This window comes from Antedon mediterranea, chromosome 8 (genome assembly GCF_964355755.1).
Source record: "Antedon mediterranea chromosome 8, ecAntMedi1.1, whole genome shotgun sequence".
In the NCBI taxonomy this organism is placed as follows: domain Eukaryota; kingdom Metazoa; phylum Echinodermata; class Crinoidea; order Comatulida; family Antedonidae; genus Antedon; species Antedon mediterranea.
Genome location: NC_092677.1, coordinates 2,649,745 through 2,666,004, shown reverse-complemented (window position 1 = coordinate 2,666,004; position 16,260 = coordinate 2,649,745). Strand labels below are relative to the sequence as shown.

At 33.2% G+C, this 16,260-nt stretch overlaps 1 protein-coding gene across 1 annotated transcript; it reads left to right on the top strand.

The window, feature by feature from the left end:
* Positions 1-102: 102 nt before the first annotated feature.
* Positions 103-16,175, top strand: LOC140056133 (zinc finger protein ZPR1-like). Its single transcript, XM_072101394.1, has 11 exons — positions 103-259; positions 1,070-1,231; positions 2,970-3,060; positions 3,805-3,875; positions 4,056-4,133; positions 4,237-4,359; positions 7,774-7,912; positions 10,815-10,975; positions 11,954-12,154; positions 14,206-14,271; positions 14,741-16,175. The coding sequence occupies exons 1-11, from the start codon at positions 152-154 to the stop codon at positions 14,873-14,875; spliced, it is 1,335 nt and encodes a 444-aa protein (XP_071957495.1). The 5' UTR covers positions 103-151; the 3' UTR covers positions 14,876-16,175.
* Positions 16,176-16,260: the final 85 nt, after the last annotated feature.

The window sequence follows — 16,260 nt, the reverse complement described above, 5'->3', positions numbered from 1 at the left end:
TTATCGCTGATTGGTTGATCAGTGTCACCTGACTGTTGTGAGCATGTTTAGTTTTAACTTCCGTCGTCTGCTGCTCAGATATTTCATTCTGTTCCACAGACAGTCCACACTCTCAATATTTTGGCAACAAAAAACCCTATTAAACATTGAAATGACGGAACAATCGTATGGGAACAAACCACTGTTTGTCGACTTGAATCCCGAGGAAGACCAAGAGTCAAGCAAAATTGAAAGTCTGTGTGTGAATTGCGAAGAAAATGTATGTTTGTGTACAGTATTTGTTTTTTAAAGTTGAATGGTTGCATGCATGAATGATGAATTGCTTGACTAGATAGCCTGGCCTCCTACACCTCTACCTCTGGTGTATACTCAGTCTAGGCCTAGGCCTGTATTACTATTAGTATAATAAGTAGTAGGTAGTATAATATCTCATGTCATGCTCTTTTATTATTATTTATAATGATATATTTGATTATGCTTGATTTGAAACAATCGTGCAAGAATTATTTTTTGTACAATTTGCATAAGCAATTTGAACAAAATACTAGTATTTATTTGTTGGGTTCTATCTAATTGCTTGTTTCATGTTTTTCATCTCTATGTAATGCACTTGTCAATTGTATGACCCACTATACGACCCCCGGGAGAGGTGCGTCATTTGTCCGATGTGCGTCATACTTTTGAATACCATGACGCACCCGTGCGTCAAAAAGGTGACTTAACTTTAAGTGACCATGACGCACCCATTTTGACGCACCCATTTTGACGCACCCATTTTGACGCACTGTGACCATGTTGTTTATGATATGGTGGGTGGTAAAGTGACGGACATTGACACACCTTGTTCATTGATGTGACGTACCATCTAGGTTTTTTGACGCACCCCTGTGTCAGTAATTATTTGTAAATGACGCACCCATGACGCACCTCTCCCGGGGGTCGTATAGTGGGTCATACAATTGACAAGTGCATAACTGAAAACAAATCACTGATGCCTCATCTACAGTATGGATAGTGAACGAAAAATATATTAAATGCATTGTTTTTCAATTTGTTGTTTTGTTTGTAGGGAATTACACAAATTTTGCTGACCAAGATACCTCACTACAAAGAGGTCATACTAATGTCATTTGAGTGCGAACACTGTGGCTTTAAGAACAATGAGATTCAGCCAGGGGGCATGATTCAGGATAAGGGGGTCACCTTGAAGTTGATGGTCCAAAATGAAAGGGTAACTATGATACTGAAAAGCTACATTTTACCGCTTTTAAATAATTGAATTGAATTGAATTGAAATATATATTTATACTGGGTAACCTCTTCAGTCAAAGACTGGTCTCCCAGAGGGCCCAGTTGGTGATCAGTGGCTGTGATGTACTAATACACCGGGGTAACCCCCTACTCGTCTCGAAAGATGTACTAGGTTCTTTAAAGTGCACACGAGCTAGATGTGTACACTGGACCTACGTTTTATAGTCCTTATCCGAGAAGACTCGTTCTACCACCAGAACCATATTATAATATAATAATAATAGATACAGTAGATTTATATAGCGCAAATAAACGATGTATCTATGCACTCGGCAAAAACTTTTGTGAAAGAAAACTAAAATTGTTCACAAACAAAAAGGGCAAAACTAAATGAAGCTCTCTCTACACTATCAAATTTTATGTGACAAAAAAATATGTGATGTGCCCATATATGGACATGATGATGTCATATCACTACCATATCTAGGCATATCACTACCATGGGCACCTCGCACTAGTTTGATAGTGTAGACAGAGCTTTAAACAATTTCATGAAGTTGTAGATTGTCGACTTTATAGTTGTGTACCCCATGGGCTTACTTATGAAGCTGGATTCATATACTATATTACAGTATATACAGTATTTGGTTAGGTTATTTCATAATCTTTTAGCACACTTTAGAAGCAATGTAAATAGGTCAAATATGTTCATACATACCACACTTAAAAGGAAAACTGTTAGACCTAACCTTTTAATCTTTCCTGATGTGTTAAAACTAATTATTTTTTTTTTATGAATCAATTTTTAATTTTCAATTTTTAATGGATTGTAAATTTATGTGTGAAATGTCACTTGTCACAATGTGCTCTCTAGCTAACAGTCTTTGAATGGAGAGAGGAAAAGAAACACCCTTGTTTAGAGAAATCATTTCTAACTAAATGAAGAGAATGGTTGGTACACTTTGGTCTACAGTATTTAAGAGATTACTTTACGTCATACTGTAGGTAACATTATCATATTTGTAATCTATCATAATTTTATGGAGTGGATGCATAACTCTAAATGTGACATGAAAATAGTATGTTGGAGGATTCTTTTGCTTACATGGTATCAATGCATTATAATTACACATTTGTATTCAAATTGAATATCACACTAGGGAATATCGCATCATGTATGTATGTATGTATCGTCAATTCAATATTCAAGTAAAACATTAACCAATACCCTTCTGGGCAATATTCCTAGTGAATGTTGTAAAAAATGTGATTTATTGAATTCAAGCCTTGGAATAAACATCAATCTATATACAACTTCTGAAACTGAACTCTTAAAAAAAATCAACTTAATTTAAAACCCAGACTTATGTAAAGTTAAGTTTCAACCAGACTTAAGTCAAGACTTAAAACTAGACTTATGTTAAGAAAGATCAAGACTCCAGTCAAACATAAAACCAGTCTGAAGTCGAGACTTAAACCAAACTTAAGTTGAACCTTAAACCAGACTTAAGTCAAGGCTGAAAACCTGACTTAAGTTGAGACTAAAGTTAAGACTTAAACCAGAATTAAATAAAAACTTAACAAGGCTTACAGTAAGTCAAGGCTGAAAGCTTGACTTAAGTCAAAAACTTAATAAATTCATTAAAACTATTGCAATCTAATTTAGAAGCATTTCATTCCTGGTAGATTGACTTAAATACTCTTATTATCTTTTGCAGGATATGAACCGTCAAGTTGTGAAATCAGACGCGGCGACTGTATCAATTCCTGACTTAGACTTTGAAATTCCTTCTAATACCCAAAAAGGAGGTATTATGAATGCAAATCTACACTTAATTCTTTATAAATATGCAGAATAAATATTTTGATAATACTAAGTGTTTTGAATCAGACTGTAAAGTGTATGATTCTCATTTTGTTTATTAAATACAAGAATGAATGCACTAGGAATGTTATCCCCACCCACAAAGCATGCCTTCTCAAGATGGCTTTCAAATTTAGTTTTAAAATCCCAGTAGCCTATATGGATGTTTGCAATAGAAAAAGCTTTAAGCTCTGTCTACACTGTCAAACTATATGTAAAAACACAATGTGATGTGCCCATATATGGACATGTCATATCACTACCATATTTGAGCATATCACTGCCATTTTATTTTGACTTATTTGTTAAACTTGTTTGATAGTGTAGACAGAGCTTTAAACTGTGTATTGCACATTGCATATTGTACTTTTCCAATATACAATGTAACAAAATTACTGTATATATTATTACACTGTTCTAGTCTTCACAGACACACATTTATCGATCTCAGTAAATTTTAACTAGAAAAGTTACACATTGAAAACACATATGTCTGTTGATAATTACTTTTGATCCATTGTTAAAATTTGCATGTTTAAATAGAAATTATTATGTATATGTATCATTTGCGTCATGTGAATATTATTATAACATTCATCGATTTGATGTCAATATTTAAGAAACATCCTAAAGGTTAATATTTAATTCTGTTTTATTAAAATGTTCTATTTAACGTTTTTATTTTGTAGTTTTAACAACTATTGAGGGAATGGTTACAAGGACAATAGATGGACTTGAACAAGATCAACCACTTAGAAAGGTGAGGTGCTACTGTGCATCAACCACTTTGGAGGATGCTGATTAGTGTACAGTCAAATCTCCCAATTCTGGACATCCCCCTCACCCCCCTCACCCCCCTGGCTTATATAGCGCCTCCTATGATGTTGTAATTTATACGAATCAATCAATTTTACAATAAGTGTTTTGTTTATATCTGTAGTCTTTAGATCCCGATACAGCCATCAAAATTCAAGATTTTATCGATAGATTACAAAATCTTAAACCACCTTTTGAAATGGTAAGTACTTTCTCATCATAGCACTTTTACTAGTTGCTATGCCAATCGACAGCTATTTGCTATTTTGCACTGAATTTTTAAATATTTTATTTTCCTTGGCTAGATATTGGATGATGTCACAGGTAATAGTTACATAGAAAACCCAGAAGCCCCCGCAAAGGACTCGCAGTTGACAACCACAAACTATACACGAACACGACAACAGAACATTCAACTTGGATTGGTTGTAAGTTTTTTTCGTATATGCCAAACATAATACCCTGTAAATCTTTGAATTTTCAAAAAAACCTCCAGAAATGGAGAGGTACAGAACATTAAAATTACAAAACAATACAATAAACAAAACAATAAACAAATAACAAACAATACACAAACAATAAACAAAAGAATACACACACAATAAACAAACAATAAACAAAACAATACACAAAACAATACACAAACAATAAACAAACAATACACAAACAATAAACAAAGAATACACAAACAATAAACAAAAGAATACACAAACAATAAACAAACAATAAACAAAACAATACACAAACAATAAACAAACAATACACAAACAAAAAACAAACAATAAACAAACAATAAACAAAACAATACACAAACAATAAACAAACAATAAACAAACAATAAACAAAACAATACACAAAACAGAAACAGTTCTTAAATAAGTAAAGCGTGTTCCCACTTTAAGATGCAATGCAAGGCCTGAAGCCAGCCATAACTAATCTGACCAATCACGAAACGATGGTTCATCTGAAATGTAGCTTGTGATTGGTCAACGTAGTATTGTATTTTCTGTTTGTGACATACCCTACAAACTCTTTTATTCATATTCATCCATTAAAATGTTTAATTTGATTTTAGTATGTATTTATTCATATTGTTATTAAAAACGTCCACCGTGTACAATCAAATATTGATATAAATTAGAATTTAGCAAAGTCATTAATTAAACAGAAAAAAAAATCAATATTTCAGCCTAATAGTAAGTACATACTTAATTAGTATTTAAGTAGTCTTCTGTGAATTAAGGATAAGAATAGGAATTCTAATCAGAAACAAAAATAATATTTTATAAGCTTCATTATGACATGATGCCATCTGAGAGAGACAATACTATATACAGCCTGTATGCTTTTTGAAAATGATTAGATCCTGGCACAATATTATTAGAGGTTGTTTAGAGTTCGTACAGCAATTTGTATTTCAACTTTGACCTTTGAGACAAACTAAAGTTCATCATCTAAGCATATACTTTTTGAACTTCAATATTTGGGAATGAAAAACTTGATATTCATAATTATCATCATCAGTTCATCATGACCCCTCGTCTTGGGACATGACCCCTTGTCTTGCGACATGACCCCTCATCTTGCGACATGACCCCTAGTCTTACGTCATGACCCCTTTGCATTTTTCTTTAATGGACAAGATGGTTTTTATGTTTTTACTTTTACAATTTTCTTCCAATCCTCTCCCAATAGCTCCCTTTCTGTTTATCGTTTTCTTTGGAAAGTCTTAACATATATCCATACCTTAGTGATCTTTGATTGTGTAGTTTTATAACTCCGCTTGTGGCTTGTCTGTCTGTGTTTTGTGGTGTTTTTTTTGTCCATTTTATGTTTCTTATTACTTTGCCCAGTTGGCAGATTTGTCTTATATTAAATCCACCTTTGGTTGACAACATCCGATGTATATCACCAAGAAAAAATTCTTATTGAATTTAAATAATTATTTATCTGTAGGATAAATTCTGCTGATCCTCAGGGGCTTTCAATAATATAAAAAGCAATATATTCCTTAATTTCCATAAATCTTGTATTCAAAACGACTAGAATACTAAAACATTTTACTTACTTTTCAATTTACATTTATTTTTTACATTGATTGTGGCGAAGTAAATTTATTTTACAAGTGGATGCAGAGTGAAATGAAATTATAAAAAGCGGAGAGAGCCCTGGGGTATATTGAGATTGTCGGCTCCAATTGGCCAATCAGATATGCCAGTCATATGAAATCACGCCCTCCTACTTAGTCACGCAATTCTACTCATTGCAGAATGTTCAGTGCAAGAACATTATTCTTATGTAATCCTCAAATGCAAAATCTAATACCAAGAAATCATTCCATTAATAATAGAGATGATTTTATAAACGCTGCGGTACGGTATTTAAAAGAAATATATTTTCTGAAATTAGTTTTTAAAATATTTTATATTTTTATTTTCATATTAGTACAGTTTCTAGGTGGCCTTGTGCCACTGGACATCAGTGATAAAGGAGTCATAAATCATTAGAATTGGTGATTGAGAGCTTTTATTACACCGAGTGAGGCTCTCCAGATACACGGCAGCCATTTTGAGGAGTTCCTCCCCGTTTACATCACGTTAGTGTTGGATAGTTCACTCTCTAGAAGTTTTATTTATCTTTTTTGAAGGTTACAGATTTTTTCCGAGAACCGATTGAACCTTGTCTAATATTGAAAAATGACATTGCATTTGAAGATTAATAACTGTTTTAACTTTTTTCTTTAATTGATATTGCATTTATCTACTTAATATCTTTTCGATCTTTCATTAATCATAACTAAGAGGTCAGGTATAGGTCAAATGTACATCATTACAGTTTTAATCAAGTATTTGATTGCATTGTGGGAAAAACTAAGTATTCAATGATTATTAATTTGCAGTTGTGTTTAAGATATATATGCCCTCTAGAGGGCCTGATGATATAGAGTTGGAGATGTTTGCAATAAAACAAACAAGCCCAAGCCAGATCGTAAATTTGAAATATGGTATTTAAAGTAGACTATTATGATAATTAATTAGAGTAGTTGTTTTTAAAGTAAATCTATGACTTTCTTTCTACTGGCCTGCTTCACTTGTAAACTAATTGTTCTGTATACAACACTATAATAAGATAAGACATCTGTAAGCAATTATTTACGTTAAAACAGTAATTAAATGCGTACGTGGGCGACATTTCACTTGTTGTCACGTCAACAAGTCTTCATCTGGCAATGACTGGATGTTAGTGGTTGCTAGGAGTAGCTCTGCTACTGGCAAGCTGATTCTGCGATTTGCCAAAGTTCTTCGGTTTTTCAGGTGAAATTAGCTGATTATATACATAAAGAATTGTATACGGATAATTAATACAAAACTAGATGAAAACAATTTTTGAAGACAAGATAAGATTTTTTGTTTTTTTGTCTCATTTCATCACATCTTTCAACATGATTCAGTGCAATGGTTCATCTTGTTTTATCAATGCAATACAAACATAGCAAGCGCCCCCTGGCTGTTATTGCCCTTCACCCAGTCGCATCCCCGTTCATCAGTTTGTAAGAAACATTCAGACTCACTCTCTTATAGTACAGATTAAATAATATTATTATAACATTATCGATGGGGAATGACATTTACAAAGAACATTGAATGATAAATGTAAAACACAATTTACATCAACTTCGTATGCTTGAACATTGTAATATACATAGTTCAATTTATTTTGAAAAGTAAGTTTTAACATTAAGTAATTTTTCTACTCTGTAAGTTTTAACATTAAGTGATTTTTCTACTCTGTAAGTTTTAACACTAAGTGATTTTTCTACTCCACATTGTCTATAATTACAGGCTGAAGACGATGAAGGTATAGTAGAGGAAGACGAAGGAGAAGGTGAGGGCGCCGATGATTTGAAGCAGGAAGTGCTGTCGTTTCAGTCAAATTGCGGTAAATGCAATTCACCTCTGGAGACGCACATGAAACTTGTCAGTATCCTTTACTGTATATGTATTTTATTTCTGATGCCACATAATCATGGCACCTCATTAACTACTTTCCCTCTCCAGCGAGTTCCCTCACCTGGGAGCTAATTCCCTTGCTAGGGACTTTTTCTCTTCTCAGAACTTCCCTCTCCAAGGAGATTTCCTCTTCTGGCAGTTATCTGGAACTCTATCCTATCTCCTGAAAGGTCTATCTCTCTCCTGGGAGCTCTATCCTTCTCCTGGGAACTCTACAATCTCTTCTGGGAGCTCTATCTCTCTCCCGGGAACTCTATCTCCCTCCCCCCCCCCCCCCACCCTGGGAGCTCTATCTCCCTCTCCCCCCCCACCCTGGGAGCTCTATCTCCCTCCTCCCCCCACACCCTGGGAGCTCTATCTCTCTCCTGACAGTTGTATTCCATCTCTAAGGCTCCATTTACAAAAATCTTGGAAAGCTGAGTACAGAGAAGATGTTGGCTGCTAAAAAGCCATGTAGATTAAATGCCATAAGGTATACATTTTAATAATTTGATTTGTTTTTCAAACATCCATATACATCATGTTTTTCATCCATTTATTCTTATAATTATTTCGGTACTCATCCATTCATTTACGTTCAACCATAAACTCCAAGTAAGTAGGTCAGAGCCAGTCAGTATAATATATTGTTTCTTTAAGTCTTTAATCCAACGGGCATATATTGAATTTTGATATATGGATATCAATAAAACGATGAGTTGTAATAAATTTAAATTATATTTAAATCAATAAATAATATAAAAAAAATGGAAAAAGTGAATAATTGTATATTATTAGGGAATTATTACATATTTTATACTCAATCAAATTCTTCATGTTTATTCTGAATCTAATTTTACTTTAATTTTACAATCAATTTTCCTAAAGAGAATTTTTTCTCATTATCACAGATTTCGTCATCTTCAAACATCTATTAATTAAAGACTTGTCTCGGCGTTTCTCGATGCCGTTAATTTTATATAAAATATATACAGGGATTTGAAAAGTGCCTAGTTACAGATACAGATTTTATTCATTAAACTTTTCACCTTGTTTTGTATACTGGTTTATCATTAATTCCGTGTTTAACTCAAAGTGTCATTAATTTGTACTTGTGATGTTTGATGGCATCCAATTTAATAAATCAGTTGAGTACATACAGTAATTGCATTCCATGGTACGCAAACTATCTTAAGAAGAAATACAGAACAAAATATGGAGGTTCTATAAACACTAGCCGTTGCCCGTGCAAAATGGCCGAGAATTACCGAACCCAGAATTTGGTTGAAAAGAAATTTGTCCAAAAAACACATTTTTCGTACAAATTAAAAGGTGCTCCAGCTCAAACAGCGCTAGTATCGGACGTGTGGAATAGATAGAGGAACAGATTGTGGCTTAGTGCTATTATGTTATAAACATATATACAGTTATATTAACATTAACTATATTGCCCATTTCTATGGTAAGCTCATAATCGGCGGCACTTCACATACTATCATAACATTAGTTTAAAAACAATTTCTGTAACTTTTTGGGTGATAACAAGTGTATTTTAAAACTTTGACGTTTTTTACTTCTGCAGAAAACAAATTAATGATGTCATTTATAAAAAGAAAAAATTAATGGGTTAATTAAACCAGTCTTCCAGTTGACTATTTCTTTTTCTTTCAATTTCTATTGTTTTATTTATTTTATTTATTTATTACCTTCTTAACTGAGGGTAGCCTATCCATTTCCTAATGGAACTGATCATTTAGGGCCCTCGATAAAACATACATACAGTAAAACACATAAAATATTAAATATTCAAATGACATAATATATTTTTCAGGTATACATTTTTTAATTCAACGTTTCTTATTTTATTTTGTATTTGAAGGATTACCAAGTAAATTAATTAATCACTGTCCTATCAGGGGCTATTTTGTGAACCAGTTCACCCAGGTAACCTTTTACCGTCGCAAATGATGAACTGGGTTCTTTAAAGTATACAGGGGCAAACTGTGTACACTGATCCTACGGTTTATAGCATTATCCAAGAAGACTTGTTTCACCACCAGAACTAGGAGCAAGTCAACCTTGAACCCATTCCTATATTCAGGCCTCTTTAGATACAGAGAACTATAAGCTAACATTTTTAGATTATTTAGTTTTAGTAAATGAACACTTTTATTACATTTCTTTCAATAATTGTAATAATAGAGCTTTGTTGTGCTGCCATGGTTACCTAGCCATTAATCTATGGTTATATTTTTATTGCAAGAGATACACATGAATTGTTAATCGCTGGACTAAATAAACAGATGGCATCTTCTTTCTGAATACAAATAACTTATTTTATGCATAAAATATATTCAATAGAATTCTCTAATGTATTAAATATGATAATTATGTATGTATAATTTTCATATTAAAATTTGCCAGAAATAATGCTGAAATGGAAATGTTAAAAGTACAGTTTGTGAAAGTGAAAAACCATTTAAACTTTGTCCCCCTGAAAAAATGTTGAATATGGCATTTTAATTCCACAAAATATAGTTTTTCACTTTGACAAAAAATTGGATTTGAAACGAATTAGAAAAGAAACTAGCCATTTGGAAGCCCATTGTTTATAGTTGAATTTAGTTGTTTCATTTTGTCTTTTTTATTAGTAAAATCATGATTTTTGTTTATCTTTTTTGGGCAAAAAATGAATACCATTTATTTATTTAAAACGTGAAATATCTTGATTGCCTTTATTTACAGTAAATGTACATTTTATGGCATTATTTAAATTTTAATGTTATTATTTAGAATAATGCGTTATTTAATTAGTATATCAGTTTCTCTTTTAAATTATGATTTTATTGATAAACTTTCAACAGCCTTTAAATTCTTCTTAACAAACCGATTAGACATCCCTCATTTTAAAGAGGTAGTGATCATGGCGTCTCACTGCGAATCGTGCGGAGACAGATCAAACGAGGTGAAAGCTGGAGGAGGAATTGAACCTCAAGGAACTGAAATCACGCTGAATATCACTGACCCGATCGACCTCAACAGAGACGTACTTAAGGTAATGAGTCGTTGAATGTATTCGTGAGTAATAATCCCGCCGGTTCTTTGATCATTTTATCATCGTTCAAAGCACTAAGATTGGATTATGTATATCGCATTGTGTGGGTTTAAAATTCCCAGATTGCAATCAAACTCATCATGGGCCTATAAATTTGATTTACATTCAATTCATAGCGGTCCATGGTTTTACCATTTTCTGTTTTCAATTTAAATGGTTTAATTTAATTACGAATTAATTTTATAATAATTTAGCTATAAATAAGTCATTAAAAATGTTATTGATTTAAGGGACAATGTTAGAATTATTCTACTGCAGTTACTGCAGTATAACTACATTTTTTAAACTTTGTAATAACCTGTTTACTCAATTATTTAGCAAGCTTTTGTTTTGTTTATTGCAGCGACTCCTCATCTACATTGTAACAAACTAAAATGATACGTTACTGCAGTAAGAAATGTACTTATACTGCAGTAACTGCAGTAGTATAATTCTGACTTGATCCCTATTTATTTACTGAGACTTGGTGATGGTTATGAAATACAGCATGCGGAAAATGCAAATTAACAAAATGCAAAATGCTCCAATTTATTGAAAGGTTAAATATAAATCAATAATCGGTTGTTTCCTCGATGGTAAATTATATAAATGTAAATTTCATATCTCCTCTATCAACTATCATAAAAGTCAAAAAGTAATTTATAGATCAAAGGATTTTTTTACTGCTTAATTATAACTTACGTATTTCCCTTTTTTCCTCTCCAGAATTATTTTTCCACATAACTTCTCCCTACCCCTCCCCCTCAATTTATGAGAAAGTCATTTAACTGTAATGTCAAAATAAATCTTGTCAAATATTTACATGAACAGTTGAAAGAGTGAACAAAATATAGTTGCAGTAACTGTAGAATAGTTTTGACAAGAAAACCAAGCATGAATGATATATAATTAACTGTTACTATGTTTGTTGGTCATTAGTCCGAGACGTGCACGTTGAAGATCCCGTCGTTGGAGTTTGAGCTTTGCAGCGGTACACTCGGCGGAAAGTTTACGACATTAGAAGGTCTTCTTACCGATGTCAAAGGTCAGCTAAGTCAGATCAATACATTCAAGCTTGGTGATAGTTCACAACCGTCGGATAATGTAAAAATGAAAGAATTCTTGGAAAAACTAGACAAGGTATGTTTTGTAAAATGATGCATATACTACTTAACACTGTTCTGCGAATAGTCTTCTGACTTTTCCACCTCGGCCGCTCTGCTTATTTCATATTGAAATCAAAATAATATACAGTATAATCTCTATTAAGGTGACACCTTCAGGACCCAATATAGTGCCCCCTTAATGGGGGTATCCCCTAAATAGGGGTATCCCCTTAATGGGGGTATCCCCTAAATAGGGGTTTGCTGGTGTGTTGAAAACATATTTCCCTGTGGTCCGTTTCATGAGAAAGTGTCCGTGACTAGGAAAGTCCCACAAGAAAGGTTGGCTTACAGATTACAATTGAAAAAGGTGGAAAATTAATATAGGTGAAAGCATACAGTAGATGTTGCTATGCACCACTTTGTCATGTGCAGCAGGTTTGCTTGTTATATCGTGTACTTTATTCTAAAACGATCCTCTTGGGAAAAATTCAAATTTTAGTTCTTTCTGAGATTACAATATTGTAACAATTTTCATTTTGATTTATGGAAATTGGATTTCTTTGAATGGACTGATTGTGTTTCAGAATAATCAATTGTCGCAGGATAAAACCAATAAGTGTACAAATTATGCTTACCAATGTCTGTGTTCACATTTATTTCCAGACATTCTGTATCGTTCTTGTTAATTGATCATACATAATTAAAGTATTTTTTGTATTATTCTGTTGTATCAACTTTCAATCTAAGCACATTAGTAACCAATACCCTAATCATATTTAATTCATTGCATTATTTGTGCCTGTAGCTGCTAGCTATTATATCTAGTTGTCAACTTTTACCTACTTTCCATGCTTTTCTTTGATTCTTGCTTTAGCGATAAACTAAAAATAATTCTACTGCAGTAACACATTTTGGTTTAATGCAATAAACATATGATTTTAGTTTATTTCAATATAGAAGTTAATTTGTCGCTGCAGTATTAGTCAAAAATGCTTGTTAAATAATTCCAAGAACCGGTTAAAGAGTAAACCGAATGTAGTTACTCCAGTAACCGCAGTAGAATGTTGTTGACATGGTATCTTAATTGAGTCGTATACCTCATTAATGAGGCATTTAACTAAAAGCTACTAATATCTTAGTCTCTGTTTATTTTTTCTGATAATATTAATCAAACATCGGGGCGTCACTAGTCTACTTGGTAAGCGTTAAATAAAACAATTGAATCATAAAGGAAATCAAACTAAACACTAAGTATCGACGCCTTAAGCTCTGTCTACACTATCAAAAGTGTGGTATGCCCAAATATGTTAGTGATATGACATCATCATGTGCATATATGGGCACATCACATTTATGTCACATAAAGACTAAGACTACTAATATTAACAAATAGTTCAATCCTCTCTAAATGTTGCTGCCACAGTTTAGGAATTAATTCCATTCTTTATGATTCTTGTGAGTGATCTTTTCAGATACTGATAATGTATGACTGTGCTGTTGTTGTTTGGTTAAGCTGTTCAGTTAGTTGTTTAGGGTGGGGGTTGGGCCTGGGGTATGCTGTTGTTGTTTGGTTAAGCTGTTCAGTTAGTTGTTTAGGGTGGGGGTTGGGCCTGGGGTATGCTGTTGTTGTTTGGTTAAGCTGTTCAGTTAGTTGTTTAGGGTGGGGGTTGACGGTTGGGCCTGGGGTATTTGAAGATCCAGGGATTTTGCTCTTGAGGTGCGCACTAGACTTCATTTTCACAGCTAGAATGAAATTATGAGCTACTACTTCTGTAATAAACAAAAAAATTATTTCACTTATAAAAAGACAAAGGAAACAGTTAATTTAACCAAAAAGTATATTTTACTTTAAATTACAGGTTTTTTTTTCGATCCAGTTTTTGGTCAAAGTGACATTAAAATGGCATATCCAAAAAATATTTGAAAACAAAAATGTTTTTTTGTCAGGGATAATATATCTTTAATGTCATCTGAATTTCATAGTTGTTTGAATGAAGTGAACTGTTGTGACTCTCTTATAGGTATTGACGACAGTTCACATTTATTTTTTCATGATGATCAATAATGTCTCTTTTGTTATTCTAGATTATTTCTGGCCAATCAAATGTTTCCATTATCTTGGATGACCCCGCTGGTAACAGCTACCTGCAGGTGAGTCTTAATATTTATGATTAAAAAATGTTGTCATTGAGATGGTCACGCCCTACGCTGTACAAATAAGGCACGGGGTGGATTGTGTACACTCCAGTTTTTAAGTCTTTATCCTAGTGAACCAAGTTCTACCACCAAAACAATGTTCGAGATGAATCTTGAACCTGTGCCGATATTATGACTATAGATTGGACAGTCTGACTTGGTTAATCAAAAAACAGGATGCTGAGCTCCAGAGATCAAAAGGTTTATCTGTGACTGCGACATGATCAGTCCCCTTAACATACACCGCACGCAGAGAGAATATGTACCTAGTGCAGTAGTATTGTTGCTATTTGTCGCAACCAGACATAAGATCAAAGATATGATGTTCCTATCTTGGCAAGGCGAGCTCATTGTCTTGTTGTTAGATTGCCTTGGTCTATTTGGTAACTCGACTCAACACCAATTATTTATTCATTGATTACAGAACTTGTACGCACCTGAGCAAGACCCTGAACTAACAGTAAGGAGATACACCAGGACACATGAACAGATGGAAGAGTTGGGCCTAGACCAGATTAGCACAGATAACTACCAAGCAAATGCCGCTAGCATATTATAATGACGAGACATACATTCAACACTATTTTAATATACATCCTTGTATCTCCCTTTTGTCTGGCCAGTAATAATGATATAATAAGATAATCATGTCAAAATTATTCTACTGCAGTTACTGCAGCAGTAATGTAAATACATTTTTTACTGCAGTAATGTATGATTTTAGTTTGTTTCAATGTACAGTGTGTATGATTACCTAAACAAATCTTGCTAAATAGTCGTGTAAACCAAAATGTAGTTACTGCAGTAACTGCAGTAAAATAATTCCAACAACTCTCCAAATGTCATCTTGTTTGTCCATGTTGTGAGTATTCTTTTATCATGTGAGAAGTATTGTACATGAATATGCAAATAATGTTACATATTAATAATGAATTTACCTTGGTTGTGTAAATTAAGCTCTGTCTACACTATCAAACTAGTTTGACAACAAAAGTGTGATGTGCCCAAATATGGTAGTGATGTGCTTAAATACGGTAGTGGTATAATATCACGTTTTTTGTCACATATACTTTGATAGTGTAGACAGAGCTTTAAGATGTACAAACGCCCTTGTGTTTATGTGTATGAAGTGAAAATTATGACAATCTTTTGAATAAAGCTTTTGAAATATAGTCCCAAAAGCACACATTGCTGACAATTTATAGACATTATATTCAAAATAATAAAAAAACTGTTCATAATATAAGTTGTTCACTTACAAACAAACAAAATTGTAATTGTAATACCATGTTACTGTATATGATCATTTCATGCTCTCATTTGACGTTGTATCATATATATGTATCATAGGGCGTGTGGCGCAGTGTGTTGGACGTTGGACTACCGATCGTCAGACCTAGGTTCGAATCCAACTCTCGCCGCATTGCTTGTATCCGTAGGCAAGATACTTTATTTACGTTGCCTCTCTCCACCCAGGTGTATAAATGGGTACCCAGTTAGATCCAGACACAACTTTGTGCTGGTTACCGGCTGCATTATGGGAGTATGTTTCCATGCGTGTTTGATCCCAAAAAAATACTGGGGTAATAATGCTTGTAAAGCACCTTTGAGCATGATTACTCATGAAAAGGGCGCTATATAAATGTGGTATTATTATTATATATCCTATTTTTACCTTAAACCCAACCTTCCAAGATATATGAGCATATTATATATATTGTCATTTTAACCAAAGATCCCCCATTTAAAAATAAAACAATTAAGATTGGATCATAAGTGTGGGACATAAACTTTAAAAGAGTGTGGGAAATAAAGATGTCAGATTAAGATATTTGAAAAATAAATATATGCACAGAATGCTACAGCTGTTTTATTTAATAAATGAATTGAATGAATTATGTCCATAAAGTCGGTTACTATAGTAATGAATGTATCATGGAGTTA